The 12,705-nt window shown below is 45.1% G+C and overlaps 2 protein-coding genes across 8 annotated transcripts in view; one reads left to right on the top strand and one right to left on the bottom strand.

Annotated features, from left to right (window-relative positions):
- Positions 1-2,455: 2,455 nt before the first annotated feature.
- Positions 2,456-11,659, bottom strand: LOC120926544 (putative protein FAM172B). Of its 2 annotated transcripts, none has more exons than XM_040336610.1 (2): positions 11,636-11,659; positions 2,456-3,869 (listed from the first exon to the last, which is right to left on the bottom strand). In XM_040336610.1, the coding sequence occupies exon 2, from the start codon at positions 3,864-3,866 to the stop codon at positions 2,799-2,801; it is 1,068 nt and encodes a 355-aa protein (XP_040192544.1). In that variant the 5' UTR covers positions 3,867-3,869; positions 11,636-11,659; the 3' UTR covers positions 2,456-2,798. The 2 variants fall into 2 exon arrangements, with proteins under 2 accessions (XP_040192544.1, XP_040192543.1); XM_040336609.1 differs by lacking the exon at positions 11,636-11,659 and adding an exon at positions 11,380-11,629 and having other exon boundaries at positions 2,457-3,869.
- Positions 11,660-11,698: 39 nt separating this feature from the next.
- Positions 11,699-12,705, top strand: part of SENP7 (SUMO specific peptidase 7) — a 133,512-nt gene continuing 132,505 nt past the window's right edge. For 2 of the 6 annotated variants that reach the window (XM_040336604.1, XM_040336603.1), the window contains exon 1: positions 11,920-12,015. In XM_040336604.1, the coding sequence (XP_040192538.1) occupies positions 11,994-12,015 (22 nt within the window). In that variant the 5' untranslated portion in view covers positions 11,920-11,993. The other 4 variants (XM_040336608.1, XM_040336607.1, XM_040336605.1 and 1 more) reach the window with 3 other exon arrangements.

Below are 12,705 nucleotides of genomic sequence, written 5' to 3'. Positions count from 1 at the left end.
CACTGGATGTCCTCTCCTGCCCCCCACCAGAACACACCAGTCAGCGCGCGCAGCCATTACCCAAATGGCCGGCTTCTGTACACACAGGCCGATTGATGAACGGTTTCTATTGAACCGGCCGATGTCACCCGATATTTGGCCCATGTGTACTAGACTTTACACAAAACATTTACAAAGCTTTGCTGAAACCTTTAAAGCAGGGGTCTTCAAACTACGGCCCTCCAGGTGTTCAGGAACTACAATTCCCATCATGCCTAGTCATGTCTGAATGTCAGAGCTTTACAATGCCTCATGGGAAGTGTAGTTCCGCAACAGCTGGAGGGCCGTAGTTTGAGGATCCCTGCTTTAAAGTAACCTTCAGTGCCAGTTTAGGGATTAGACTGTAATGCAAATGCAGATTATCACTTTAAACCAGCTGCCAGCAAACTTTCAAAAGCTTATGTAATGCTTTTCAGAAACTAGCATTACCGTACCGTAGCTATTCGACCACCAGCGGGGTGCTTTTTAACCCCGCTAGCACCTGAATAACGGGTTAAATGCGCTGCTGCCGAAACGCTTTGCAGGTGCTTCGGCAGTGGTGTTCATTAATTTCAACGGGCAGGAGTGGTGAAGGAGCAGTGTATTCCGCTCCTCCACCACCCCAATGATGCTGCTTGCAGGACTTTTTTTTTCTTTAAACTACTGCAGATGAGGCATTTTACAGGCGATATTTTTAGCCCAAAAGAGCCTGAAAAATGCAGTGTGAAAGGGGTCTTAGAGTTAGCATTCCCATAGCCCTTTTGCTCTGGAAAAATACCAACCCAACCCCAAGGGTAAAAACCCTCTAAGCAAGATGGTCTTTGGGTCCTAAAATTATTTACAGTATCTAAGCACCCTCCTGTAGCAAGAACATAGAAACATCAGGGTTACTCTAGGAGAGCTGGACAGGGTCATAGAAGGTCCATAACCCATCAGCAGGACCGGTATGTGCAATGAGGAGCAGGATAAGCACTGCCATAGCCCTCCAGCAGGCCACTCGTGTGAATGTATCTGACCAAACAAACAATCGAAAACAGACTTCATGAGGGTAGCCTGAAAGCCTGACATCCTCTAGGGCAGTGTTTCCCAACTCCAGTCCTCAAGGCACACCAACAGGTCATGTTTTCAGGCTTTCCATTATTTTGCACAGGTGATTTGATCAGTTTCACTGCCTTAGTAATTACCACAGCCGTTTCATCTGAGGGAAATCCTGAAAACATGACCTGTTGGTGTGCCTTGAGGACTGGAGTTGGGAAACACTGCCCTAGGGCAATGGTCATCAACCCTGACCTCAGGGCCCACTAACAGGCCAGGTTTACAAGATAATGAAATACATGACAGGTGATATCATTTGCTGCTCAGTGATTGCAGCATTCTAGTCTGCATCTCCCCAAGGTAATACATAAAACCTGGCCTGTTGATGGGCCCTGAGGAAAGGGTTGATGACCACTGCTCTATGGAGTCCTGTGCTCACTGCCTGGCACCGTGGCGCTCAATTGGCATTTGCCATTGAACACCAGCATTGGCAGATCCGCCACTAACACCCTGTGCTTTTCACAGATGAGAACAGGTTCACCCTGAGCACATGTGACAGTCATGAAAGGGTGTGGAGAAAGTAATGCTGCCTTTAACGTTTAGTATGACCAGTTTGGTGGTGGGTCAGAGACATATCCATGGAGGGACACACAGACCTCTACAAGCTAGAAAACGGCAACCTGACTGGTATTAGGATGAAATCCTTGGACCCATTGTCAGACCCTACTCTGGTGCAGTGGGTCCTGGGTTCCTCCTGGTGGACGACAATGCCCGGCCTCATGTGGTGAGAGCATGCAACCAGTTCCTGGTGGATGAAGTAAGTGATACCATCGAATGGCCCCCCCACGCTCGCCTAACCTGAATCCAATAGATCACCTCTGGGACATTATGTTTAGGCCCATCCGATGCCTCCAGGTTGCACCTTCTTCTATTCAGGAGCTCAGTGATGCCCTGATCCATATCTGGGAGGAAATAACCCAGGATACCACCTGTCAACTCATTAGTAGCATGCCCCAACATTGTCAGGCATGCATACAAGCACGTGGGGGCCAAACAAACTACCAAGTACTATTTTGAGCTGCTGCAATGAAATGTAAGCAAACTGGACTAACCTGCTGCATACATTTTGTCACTTTGATTTTTGGGGTGTCTTTGAATTCAGCCCTCTGCAGGTTGGTCATTTTCGTTCCTAACACATTACCCAGTCCATATCAGTGATGTCCAGCATGATATTTCTCACCATTGAGATCTGATGTTTTCAAAGTGCATTTTTTTTTTTTTTGGAGCAGTGTGTGTAAAAAAAATAATATAAATAAAAAATATATATATATATATATATATATATATATATATATATATATATATTGTATATACACACACACACACACACACACACACTAAGATAAAAAAAGATTGACAAAATGTACAGAGGAATTAATTTTCTTACTGTTTTATAACATACATTTTTGTATTTTTTTAAATTGCATAACATATTACAGACTACCATGCTAAGAAAGCATAAAAAACAAAAAAGGACTTGCCTATAGTTTACATTTAGTAGTGTCCATGTGCCTTCACAATACATAAGTGTTACATGGTGGGCACAAAAGTCTTAAAGATCTATGAAAATGATTATCTGTAGTTCTGTCCGATAGATCTACGTTACGCAACACCACAACATATAAGCCCTACAAGATGGTATTCTTAGTTCATCTGCTGTGACTAGATACAGCATCTTAGTTCGATTATTTACTCCTGGCAGAACTTCTAGTTATCATTGTATGTGCAGGTGTAATTGAACTTCTGCGAATCTTTGAGGATCTGTTGAGAAATCGAAAAATAGACTGGAAAGCAACAGAGGGCGCCAGGTCACAGTTTTCAGTACCTGCAGACACTTTTGGGCAGTCTATTTTCCTTAAGGACCCCGTAGGTCTGTCTAAAGGTTTTGCGCTCAATACCCAGCTCCTACAATGTGAGCGTAACCAAGCCTGGATTTCTGGGTCAGTCCTTGCCTGATGCGGAGCATGGTGTTTGGAGTCTATAAATGCTACAGCACTCACTTTGCTCATTACCTCCTTACTTTTCTTACAAAGTAAATCCATAAATACTAAGCCCCCATAGCCATGTGCGATGAATGATATGTTTCTTGCAGCACTTTTTGAAATGAAGTGGTCCCAAACATAGCTGGTGTGCTCTTCTGGTGAGCTGCAACATCTTTTAGGAACAATCAATTTTTGTTGAGGTGCAGTGAACCTAACTTTTTCCCTGGTATCTATAGGACAAGACTCCTCTTCTGTTTTGACCAGGGTATGTGGTTCCTCCTTCATCTCCACAAAATTGTCATTTGGATTTAATACAATCACAGACCCATTGTCCCTTAAGGCAGTCTTAATATATGGGACCTGGGTCCCTTTATGTAGGGAGTGATGGAATATTGTTTTTTGTCCCCACTGACCAGCTCTAACCACCCCACTGTCTTGAAGCAGAACAAACAGGTTTGTCTGCATACTTGGCAATCCTTTACTCATGAAGAAGAAAGACCTTGGCTCATCTTCAGCAGCATCAATTGGGATGGTAATTCTTTGAAGATTGCAGTCTTTTTGAAGTAGCTCATAAACATACAGTGTAATCATAGCCCCGATAATTTTATACCTTTTGTGGTTCCGATCATATTCATTTTTGTAATAGTTATAAAGAAAAGGTTTATTGGTAACCATGTGTCTCAACTCTCCTTGCTCATTGAAATAATACTGCAGGTCCTCAAAATGCTGTGGGATTTCTACGCTTTCTTTGAATTTCATCAGTCCTTCCATTTCCTTTAAATAGAAAGAACAATAGTTCAGATAATATTGTGGACATGCCAAGATGTGTATAAATCTACGTAAGCCCAAAAAGTTAATGTCTGATGGTCCATAAGGCTAAAGCAGCACTATGCAGTGTTTAGACTTAAAAGAAACACCCGATTGTGATAAAAACGTCCCATTAAGAGTCCAAATTATAATGAACTCCTAAACGTGTTCATTGGGGGCTTGACAGATGAATGTTGGGGCACCTTGTGATTCCGCTCCCCTCAAATTCAACACTCACCAGATCAATATAAAAGAAAGGCTTTATGGGTTTAAATACCCGTTGGCATGTGGAGAGGCCACTTCCAGACATCTAAATGGTTAATCGCTCTCTGGTGGTCAGGTCATTGAAGACATAGGTTCTGCTTGCTGGCTCTGCCTGCTCCTCGCACTGCCAGGATCTCTTTGCTGCCCACTTCCCTGCTCCGCCTCGCCCACTCACAGACTGACACAGAGACCGGCCCTCTGTGTCAGTCTGAGTGGGTGGGGCAGAGCAGGGAAGTGAGCAGCAAGGAGATTCTGGAATGTCCTGGCAGAGCCAGCAATCCTTTCTTTTATATTGATCTGGTGAGTGTTGCATTCGAGGGGGAGCGGAATCACGTGATGCGGTAAAGGTGCCCCAACATTCATTTGTCAAGCCCCCCAATGAACACTTTGGACTTACCCTTAAAAGAAACACCCGATTGTGATAAAACATCCTATTAAATCTAAACACTCCATAGTGCTGCTTTAGGATCATCAGACATGAACTTATGCGTATAAGTTTTATGATTATAGCAGCAGCTGGTCATATTTCTTCATTTTAATTGTATTAGTTTTGCCTAAGCACCGGATAAGTGATATTAGATTACTTTAAGTTAGATAAAACTATGTATGTTATAATCTGTTTGTGCACTTTTGTTTACAAAAACCAATAAAAATGATTGGAAAAGAAAAACTGGTGGACAAAGTTGTATCGAGGTCTGAAGTCATATCACTCCTTTCTGATGCTATGGGTAGTGCTTTTCGTCTTTTTCTCCTTGCACAAACTATAAAAGCCCAAATTAGAAACCTGTACTAAAGAAATTACTTCTAATTTTACTAAGCGGATTCAATGCTTTTATTAAATTCAGAATCACTGACCTTAAAGCGGAGTTCCACCCAAAAATGGAACTTCCGCTTTTCCATGTCTGCACAGATGTCAATGTAAATCGCAGCCCAAAAATCGCAAAAAGTAGTACAGAAACCTTTTGAAATCAGTACAGCGTTGCACCGATTAGGATGGTGCCATTGCCGCCGATTTTACATGGAATTTGACATCAAATCTTACCAATGGCAACTAGGGCGAAAAGATGTTTTAGGAATATGTGTTTTCAACTGAGTGAAAAAGTGAAGCCTCTGGATCAGGCAAACCAGACTTTTTAAGCAAAGATGTCGGAAAGGGCAGCCTCTGTTCTTCTCTGGGGTCTTATGCCCGAAGCAATGAGTTGGCAGCCATTGCCTGTCACCATGATATACTTTAACATAACTATTTTAGTCCAGGGGTTGACAAATTTGCTTGGAATCTAGGAGCCAGCTAAAAAAGTTAGGAGCCAGACAACGCGCCACGTCCCGACGAGCTTGCGCGCAGAAGTGAACACATACGTGAGCAGCGCCCGCATATGTAAACGGTGTTCAAACCACACATGTGAGGTATCGCCGCGATTGGTAGAATGAGAGCAATAATTCTAGCCCTAGACCTCCTCTGTAACTCAAAACATGCAACCTGTAGAATTTTTTAAACGTCGCCTATGGAGATTTTAAAGGGTAAAAGTTTGTGGCCATTCCACGAGCGGACGTAATTTTGAAGCGTGACATGTTGGGTATGAATTTACTCGGCGTAACATTATCTTTTATCCCCATTTTTTTAATATTATGACTTTACTGTAGTCTTATTTTTTAATTAAAAAAAGTGTATTTTTTCCCCAAAAAAGTGCGCTTGTAAGACCGCTGCGCAAATACGGCGTGACAGAAAGTATTGCAACGATCACCATTTTATTCTCTAGGGTGTTTATATATATATATATATATATATATATATATATATTTTATCCTGTTTGGGGGTTCTAATTAGAGGGAAGAACATGGCAGTGAAAAATGACATTAGAATTGCTGTTTAACTTGTAATGCTTAACTTGTAATACCAACGGCCACCACCAAGTGGCGCCAGCTCACACATCTGGTGGTAACTTGTAATACCAACGGCTCACCACCAGATGGCGCCAGCTCACACATCTGGTGGTAATAACTTGTAATACCAATGGCTCACAAAATTTTTTTTTTTGCCCACCTTCCAAGCCAAGTCGCCAGGACACCATTTCAGCTCCTAAGCTTGAGTTTAGAAGCTTTTTTTTTTTCCTTGCCAAAGCTCCCAAACTCAACTCTATAAAATCCTCTGTATCAATGTACACTAGGCTTTTACCAGAGTTTAGGAGCTCCTGCTTTTAGGTGAGCTTTACCCTTCCTCTCCTGAACATGGAAGAATTGCTTTCAGGATAGAAATGTTTTTACAGGCGGCCATGGGAACCCACAAAACAATGCATCAATTCTTCCACGCTTTGTGTTTTCCCACAGCCGTGGTAAATGTAGGCCAGTGTACATAAAGCCTTATTCTGGGCCCTCAAACTCAAAAAAGGACTGAGGCCAAGCAATCAGCATTACAGCCAAGGAACTAGCATTTTTAGGTTATGTCAACTCTACTAGTCTTCATATTTCTTTTAGAGGTTTCCTTTAAAGAATAATAGTACTTTGTATAGTTATCCATTTTATTACGTTTAATAAAATGGAAGCGTTAAAACAGTATTAAACCCAAATTGAAAAAATGTTGCAGTATACTGATCCTTAAAGGAGTTGTAAAGTCTCAGGGTTTTTCCCCTTAATGTATTCTATGCATTAAGGTGAAAAACCTTCTGTGCTGCAGCTGCCCCCCATTGGCTCCTTCTTCTGTCAATCAAATCCAGTGACATGGGAGCTGGGGGGGGGGGCTGGACCGAGTCCTGCTGTCTGCGTCAATGGACGCAGCAGCAGGACTTGGGAGCGTGCCGGCATGAATGCCCCCTTGGAAAGTGCCTCTCTGTGGGGGCACTCGACAAGGAGGGGGAGCCAGGAGCACCGCCGGGGGACCCCAGAAAAGGGTGATCAGGTTGCTCTGTGTAAAACCCTTGCACAAAGGAGGTATGTACACAAACCTTTATAATCACTTTTACCACTTGCTGAGCAGCCACCGCCGTTATACGTCGGCACATTCCCGCAAATCACCATAGGTGTACGTTGACTCCTCTAAGGAGCCATAGCAGGCACGTGCGCCCAATGTATGGCGGGGGACCTGATGCGCATGGCTGGCAGGCCACAATCGCGGGAACGAGAGTCAGTATGAGGATTTATCAATGTAAACAGATAGAGACAGATCTGCTGTTCCTGGTGATCCACGCTCCTACTCTTTGCTGTGTGTAGACACACAGCATAACTCCATTCCACCCCCCTTCCCCAAGAGAATTTGATTGACAGCAGCCAATGGCTCCTGCAGCTGCCGGAGTCCATGTGAAAAGAGACAGAGTGTAAAGAAGACTACGCCCAGCCACAGTGCTGGATCCCTGGCAGGCTCAGGTAAGTGCAGGGACTGCATTAGGCCCCTTTTACACAGACCACTCCATAGAGGTGGAGTGTCCTAACATGTCTGCCTGAAAAATTGACATGTGGACCTGATCAGACATTCCATTCACCACCATGGAGTGGCGGATGTCAACAGTGACATGTTCGCTGACATCTGCCATTATCCGATCCTCTCTGTCAAAACCAGATGGATGGAGGTTCTATTTTTCATCCGTCTGGTGGATCGGATCAGATAGGAATGGATGAAAATAGACAAATCGGTCTGTTTTCATCGGATCTCCCCCATAGACTCTGTCCATCTCCGTTTATTAACCACTTGAGACCCGCGCTATTGACAAAAGACGTCAACAGCGCGGCTCTCAGGTGCCAACTGGGCGTCTTTGGACGTCATTTGAAGTGCATTATCCGTGCGCGCCTCTGGGGGGCGCGCAGCGGGTAAACACTGTCCCGGCACATCGCTGGGAAGCCGATGTGTGTACCTGGCGGCCGCGATGTCCGCCGGGTACACGCGATCGTCGGTTACACAGCAGGGACGTGGAGCTCTGTGTGTAAACACAGAGCTCCACGTGCTGTCAGAGGAGAGGAGACCGATCTGTGTCCCTTTACATAGGGACACAGCATCGGTCACCTCCCCCAGTCACCCCCCTCCCCCCACACAGTTAGAACACACCTAGGATACACATTTAACCCCTTCCTCACCCCCTAGTGTTAACCCCTTCATTGCCAGTCACATGTATACAGTAATTAGTGCATTTTTATAGCACTGATCGCTGTATAAATGTGAATGGTCCCAAATTTGTGTCAAAAGTGTCCGATACGTCCGCCGCGATATCCCAGTCCCAATAAAAATCGCAGATCGCCGCCATTACTAGTAAAAAAACTAGTCCCCTATTTTGTAGGCGCTATAACTTTTGCGCAAATTTGCGATTTTTTTTTTTTTTTTTTACAAAAATACGTTGAAAAATACTGTTTTTTTTTTTTAAATTGGGATATTTATTATAGCAACAAGTAAAAAATATATATATATTTTTTAAATTGTCGCTCTTTTTTTGTTTATAGCGCAAAAAATAAAAACCGCAGAGGTGATCAAATACCACCAAAATAAAGCTCCATTTGTGGGGAAAAAAGGACGTCAATTTTGTTTGGGAGCCACGTCGCACGACCGCGCAAATGTCAGTTAAAGCGACGCAGTGCCGGAAGCTGAAATTTCGCCTGGGCACGAAGGGGGTTTATGTGCCCAGTAAGCAAGTGGTTAAGCAGAGATGGACCTGTCATCCGCCTGCTCAGCAGAGAGATCCCCCGCTGAGCAAGCGGATCCTGCAGAATGGAGACTCTCGTGTGAAAGGGGACTTAGGGTAAAAAGAAAAAAAAAATCACCCAGCCTTTAGGACCACTTTAAATGTGGTGGTTTAATTTTTTCCCTTTATTTTCCATTTGGCGATTCAGCAAGTAACACACTTCCTGTCTTAGGGTGTCTCCACTCTGGATGGAGGAGCAATGGAGACACATTGGACAGCAGCATTATCAGTCTGTCTGGGGAGATGATAACATTAGATGGACTAACAGATTTAGATGGTCTGTTAAAATAAATTAAAAAAAATTAGGCAGGCTGCATTTTTCTGCACTGCAAATACATGCATGCATAAAAGCTTGAAGATGGAAGTGACCTCAAAGGAAATGCAAGCAAATGCGGGTTAAAAATAAATAAAAGCATGTCACAGCGCATGTAAAAACGCACAGTAAACATGATGTTTCTGGTGTGAAAGGATCCTTACTCTATTCTGGCTGCAACCTCTCACCAAAACCTGTGTTTAGAGACATGTGAGCGGCCCTGGACAGAGACGCTCATCTGTTTTTATGTGATGAGCCACAGACGGGGGAGATTTACTCAGAATCTGGTGCAGGTGTGCATAGCAACCAATCAGCTTTTCACTTCAGCTTCTACAATTAGGGCCCTTTCACACCGATACATTTTTCCTGTGGTTTTACCTTGCAAGAAAAAAACGTTTCCCTTCAAATCCTAAAGGGACTTTTCACACCAGTGCGTTACAGTGCATTTTGAAAAGTGCTTCATCTTTGGAGCAGTTTTAAATGGCGCACCAAATACGCGGCTTCATATCTTGGTAAGAGACACACCACGATTTGTGTGTTTTGGGTCACATGTTAATTTTTACAGGTGCAGGCAATCCAAAAACGCACCAGAAACACAGAAAAACCAGCACACTGCTACAGAGGAGTGTGAAAGGGTCCCTAGAGCTATTTCACAGTGAGGGCTAAATCACACCACAAAAACGTTCTCCACATCCGTTCCAAATGCGATTCTGCATGCACGTTTTTGATGCATGTAGGTGCATTTTTTATGCGTTACACCATGTTCCGGTACAGTTCTGTGCAGGAAAAATGCAGTGTGTTCTACTTTTTTTCTCTGGAACTGGAACGCACTGGAACTAAAAGCACTGGTGTGAACTATGCAATTGGAAACTATGTAACCTACTTTCTATACGTTTTGGATGCAGAAATAAAAAAAAACTGAAACACATGTGGTGTTAACTAGCCCACATTTTTACCTTGCAAGAAAAAGGGGATTACCCTTTAAATCCTATGGGACTTTTCACACCACTGCATGCTGCATCTTTGGTGCCGTTTTGAAAACGGCATCAAAAACATTGCTTCCCATTGAAATTACGATAAAAACGTACCATGATTTGCGTTTGAGTCACATGTCCATTTTTTTACAGGTGCAGGTCAGAAGTGGCCGATTTCTTTTTTTAGGGGGGGGGGGGCACGCATCAACCACCCCCCCTCCACGTCAACTTACCCCATCCAGGTGGGTGGCAGCGGCATCAGCTCCAGTGTCCTTTCCTCCATAGCTGCAGCCGTGCGACACCTCCCAGGCATCCAATAGAATCGCCTGTCCTTTCAGCCAATCGGGTGACGGGTCTCACAACTAATGATGAGCTCCGGCGTGTTCGCATTGAACACGTGCGGAGCCCGCCAGGAAGTCGGCACCCGCGCTGCGCTAATCACAGCCAGGCAGACATTTCCCGATGCTCGGCTGCAGAGATGGGGAAATGTCTGCCTGGCTGTGATTAGCGCAGCGCGAGTGCCGACTTCCTGGTGGGCTCCGCACGTGTTCAATGCAAAACACACCGGAGCTCATCCTTACTCACAACCCCCTTCCTGATTGGCCAGGAGGAGGATCAGTGTTACAAATGCAAATTAATATTTGCTATGGTAACACACCCAGGTGGGCTCCATTCTCGTTCTCTGTGCCCCGAGCCCATCCTATTTTGAAGCCTATTAAAGCCTCTGCCTTTAATCAATGCTTCAAAGAAACACCCACCCCCTCATTGGAATCCATGCATCCGGCGTCCTGAAAGGAGCCAGATGCATGGATGGGGGGGTGGCACCCATGTGCCCTTAATGAACAGAAAGCCCCTGGTGCAGGTAACCCAAAACGCACCAAACACAGCAAAAACAAGGTAAAAAGAGTAGCGTGAAAGGGTCCCAGGCTTTGACCAAAGAAAAAAAAGAAGAATCCTGGAAGCTATACACATCTGTACCAGTTTGAGACTTGGGTCACAGCAGGGGTCCGGTACGTCCTGGTTCAAGGTTTCAGGTCCAATTTCAGTTTGGTTTTGGGCCAAACTCAGACCTGAAACAGACCAAAAGACGCACAGCGTTTTTGTGAAAAACGTACCGGGCCCAATGCGGAGATATGTGAACCGGCTCCATTGAGAGCTGGTCAAAATCTCCTGCTATCACGAATTGGATGTGGAGATCTCACATCCAATTTGCAATGGAGTGAACCCATCGCCCCAACGATCATTGCCATGTGCAGCCTTCCTACCTGCAGCTGACCTCAAACAATGACTGCAGAATTCTGGGTGCTGTACCACCTGGGCTGTCCATGTGAATGAGCCTGAAACACAAAGCCATAGAGCTCAAGCATTCACCACATTTATACTGCACTCCTGTCATGAGAAAATGTCTGCCATTGCTGACCCCTTGTGTACATGTCCCAGGTCAGTGAAGCCAAGCATTTCCAGAAGGAGAAGCTCAGCCATGTCTGTGCAGTGTTCCTCATACATACACACACCACTCACTTCTCTGGGGAGCTGCGCATGAATCACGTGACAGAGGGCCAGATCACGTGATCGTGTTATGTATAGTGGCAGACGTCACGTCCGAGTGCTGGGGACGCAGATCTGTGTGCTGTAAGAAGGAGGAGCGGGGAGATTTGTGAAGGGGGGCTCATAAAGTTTGCTCTATGCTAATTGTCAGACGTCCATAACAATCTGGGACAGAGCAATGCATATGCGGAAGTGGCTGGTGTAGAGAGTGGAAGACAGTGACGTCATTTGGGCGACATTTACAAGGTGGGAGCTTTCATCTCATCTGTGCTTCCGTGTTTGTGTGTTGGCTGATCGGCCATTGGGGGACATCGAAGGCTGTACTCTAGAAATGAATGCACGTCTAGATGTAGGTGGGTGCTGGTATTTACACCTAGTGTTCTACAGCTCTCCCTATGACAGGCTTCCTCCTGAGGGTTCCTTCAGTACATATTTGTTGAGCTATGTAGATCTGCATAGAGCAGTGCAGGAAAACAATTGCTCCCTATGTGCCCTCTTCACAGGACAACATTGTGATCAGGTGGTTTGTAGTGCATTGCGTAAAAAGATGTATTTTTACACAGCGCAACTCATCGCAGCACATCATAACATGCATAGACTATGAATGGAGTGTCACCTTGCTAGATTTTAATAAAGTTTAGGTCTCATGCACCCTAGGCTTAAAGTGTTACTAAACCCACAACAGTAACACCAGTCTGTATATGCAGCATAGCATGCTTATTATAAGCACTGTGGAACCTAAGGGGTTAATCCTCTGCATTGTGTAAGGCCTCTTTCACATGGGACGGATCCGCGATGATCCGCCCTGTGAACCTCCGCCTGCTCAGCGGGGATCGCTCCGTTGATCCCCGCTGAGCCGGCGGATGGCAGGGCGGTCCTCGCATACTGTGCAGGGACCGCCCTGTCAGATCTCCTCTCTCCCCTATGGGGGGGGGGGGGGAGAATCGGATGAACACGGTCCGTCTGTCTGTGTTCACCCGATCTGCAGACGGATGGAAAAATAGGATTTTCCTTCGTCTGCAGAATCGGAGGATTGCGGACCT

Source organism: Rana temporaria, chromosome 2 (assembly GCF_905171775.1).
Source record: "Rana temporaria chromosome 2, aRanTem1.1, whole genome shotgun sequence".
Taxonomy (NCBI): domain Eukaryota; kingdom Metazoa; phylum Chordata; class Amphibia; order Anura; family Ranidae; genus Rana; species Rana temporaria.
This window is presented reverse-complemented; position numbering and strand designations above follow the sequence as displayed.

Bases quoted from the DNA above. Each gene is read 5' to 3' on its own strand.
- LOC120926544 (XM_040336610.1), bottom strand. From the start codon at position 3,866: ATGGAAGGACTGATGAAATTCAAAGAAAGCGTAGAAATCCCACAGCAT.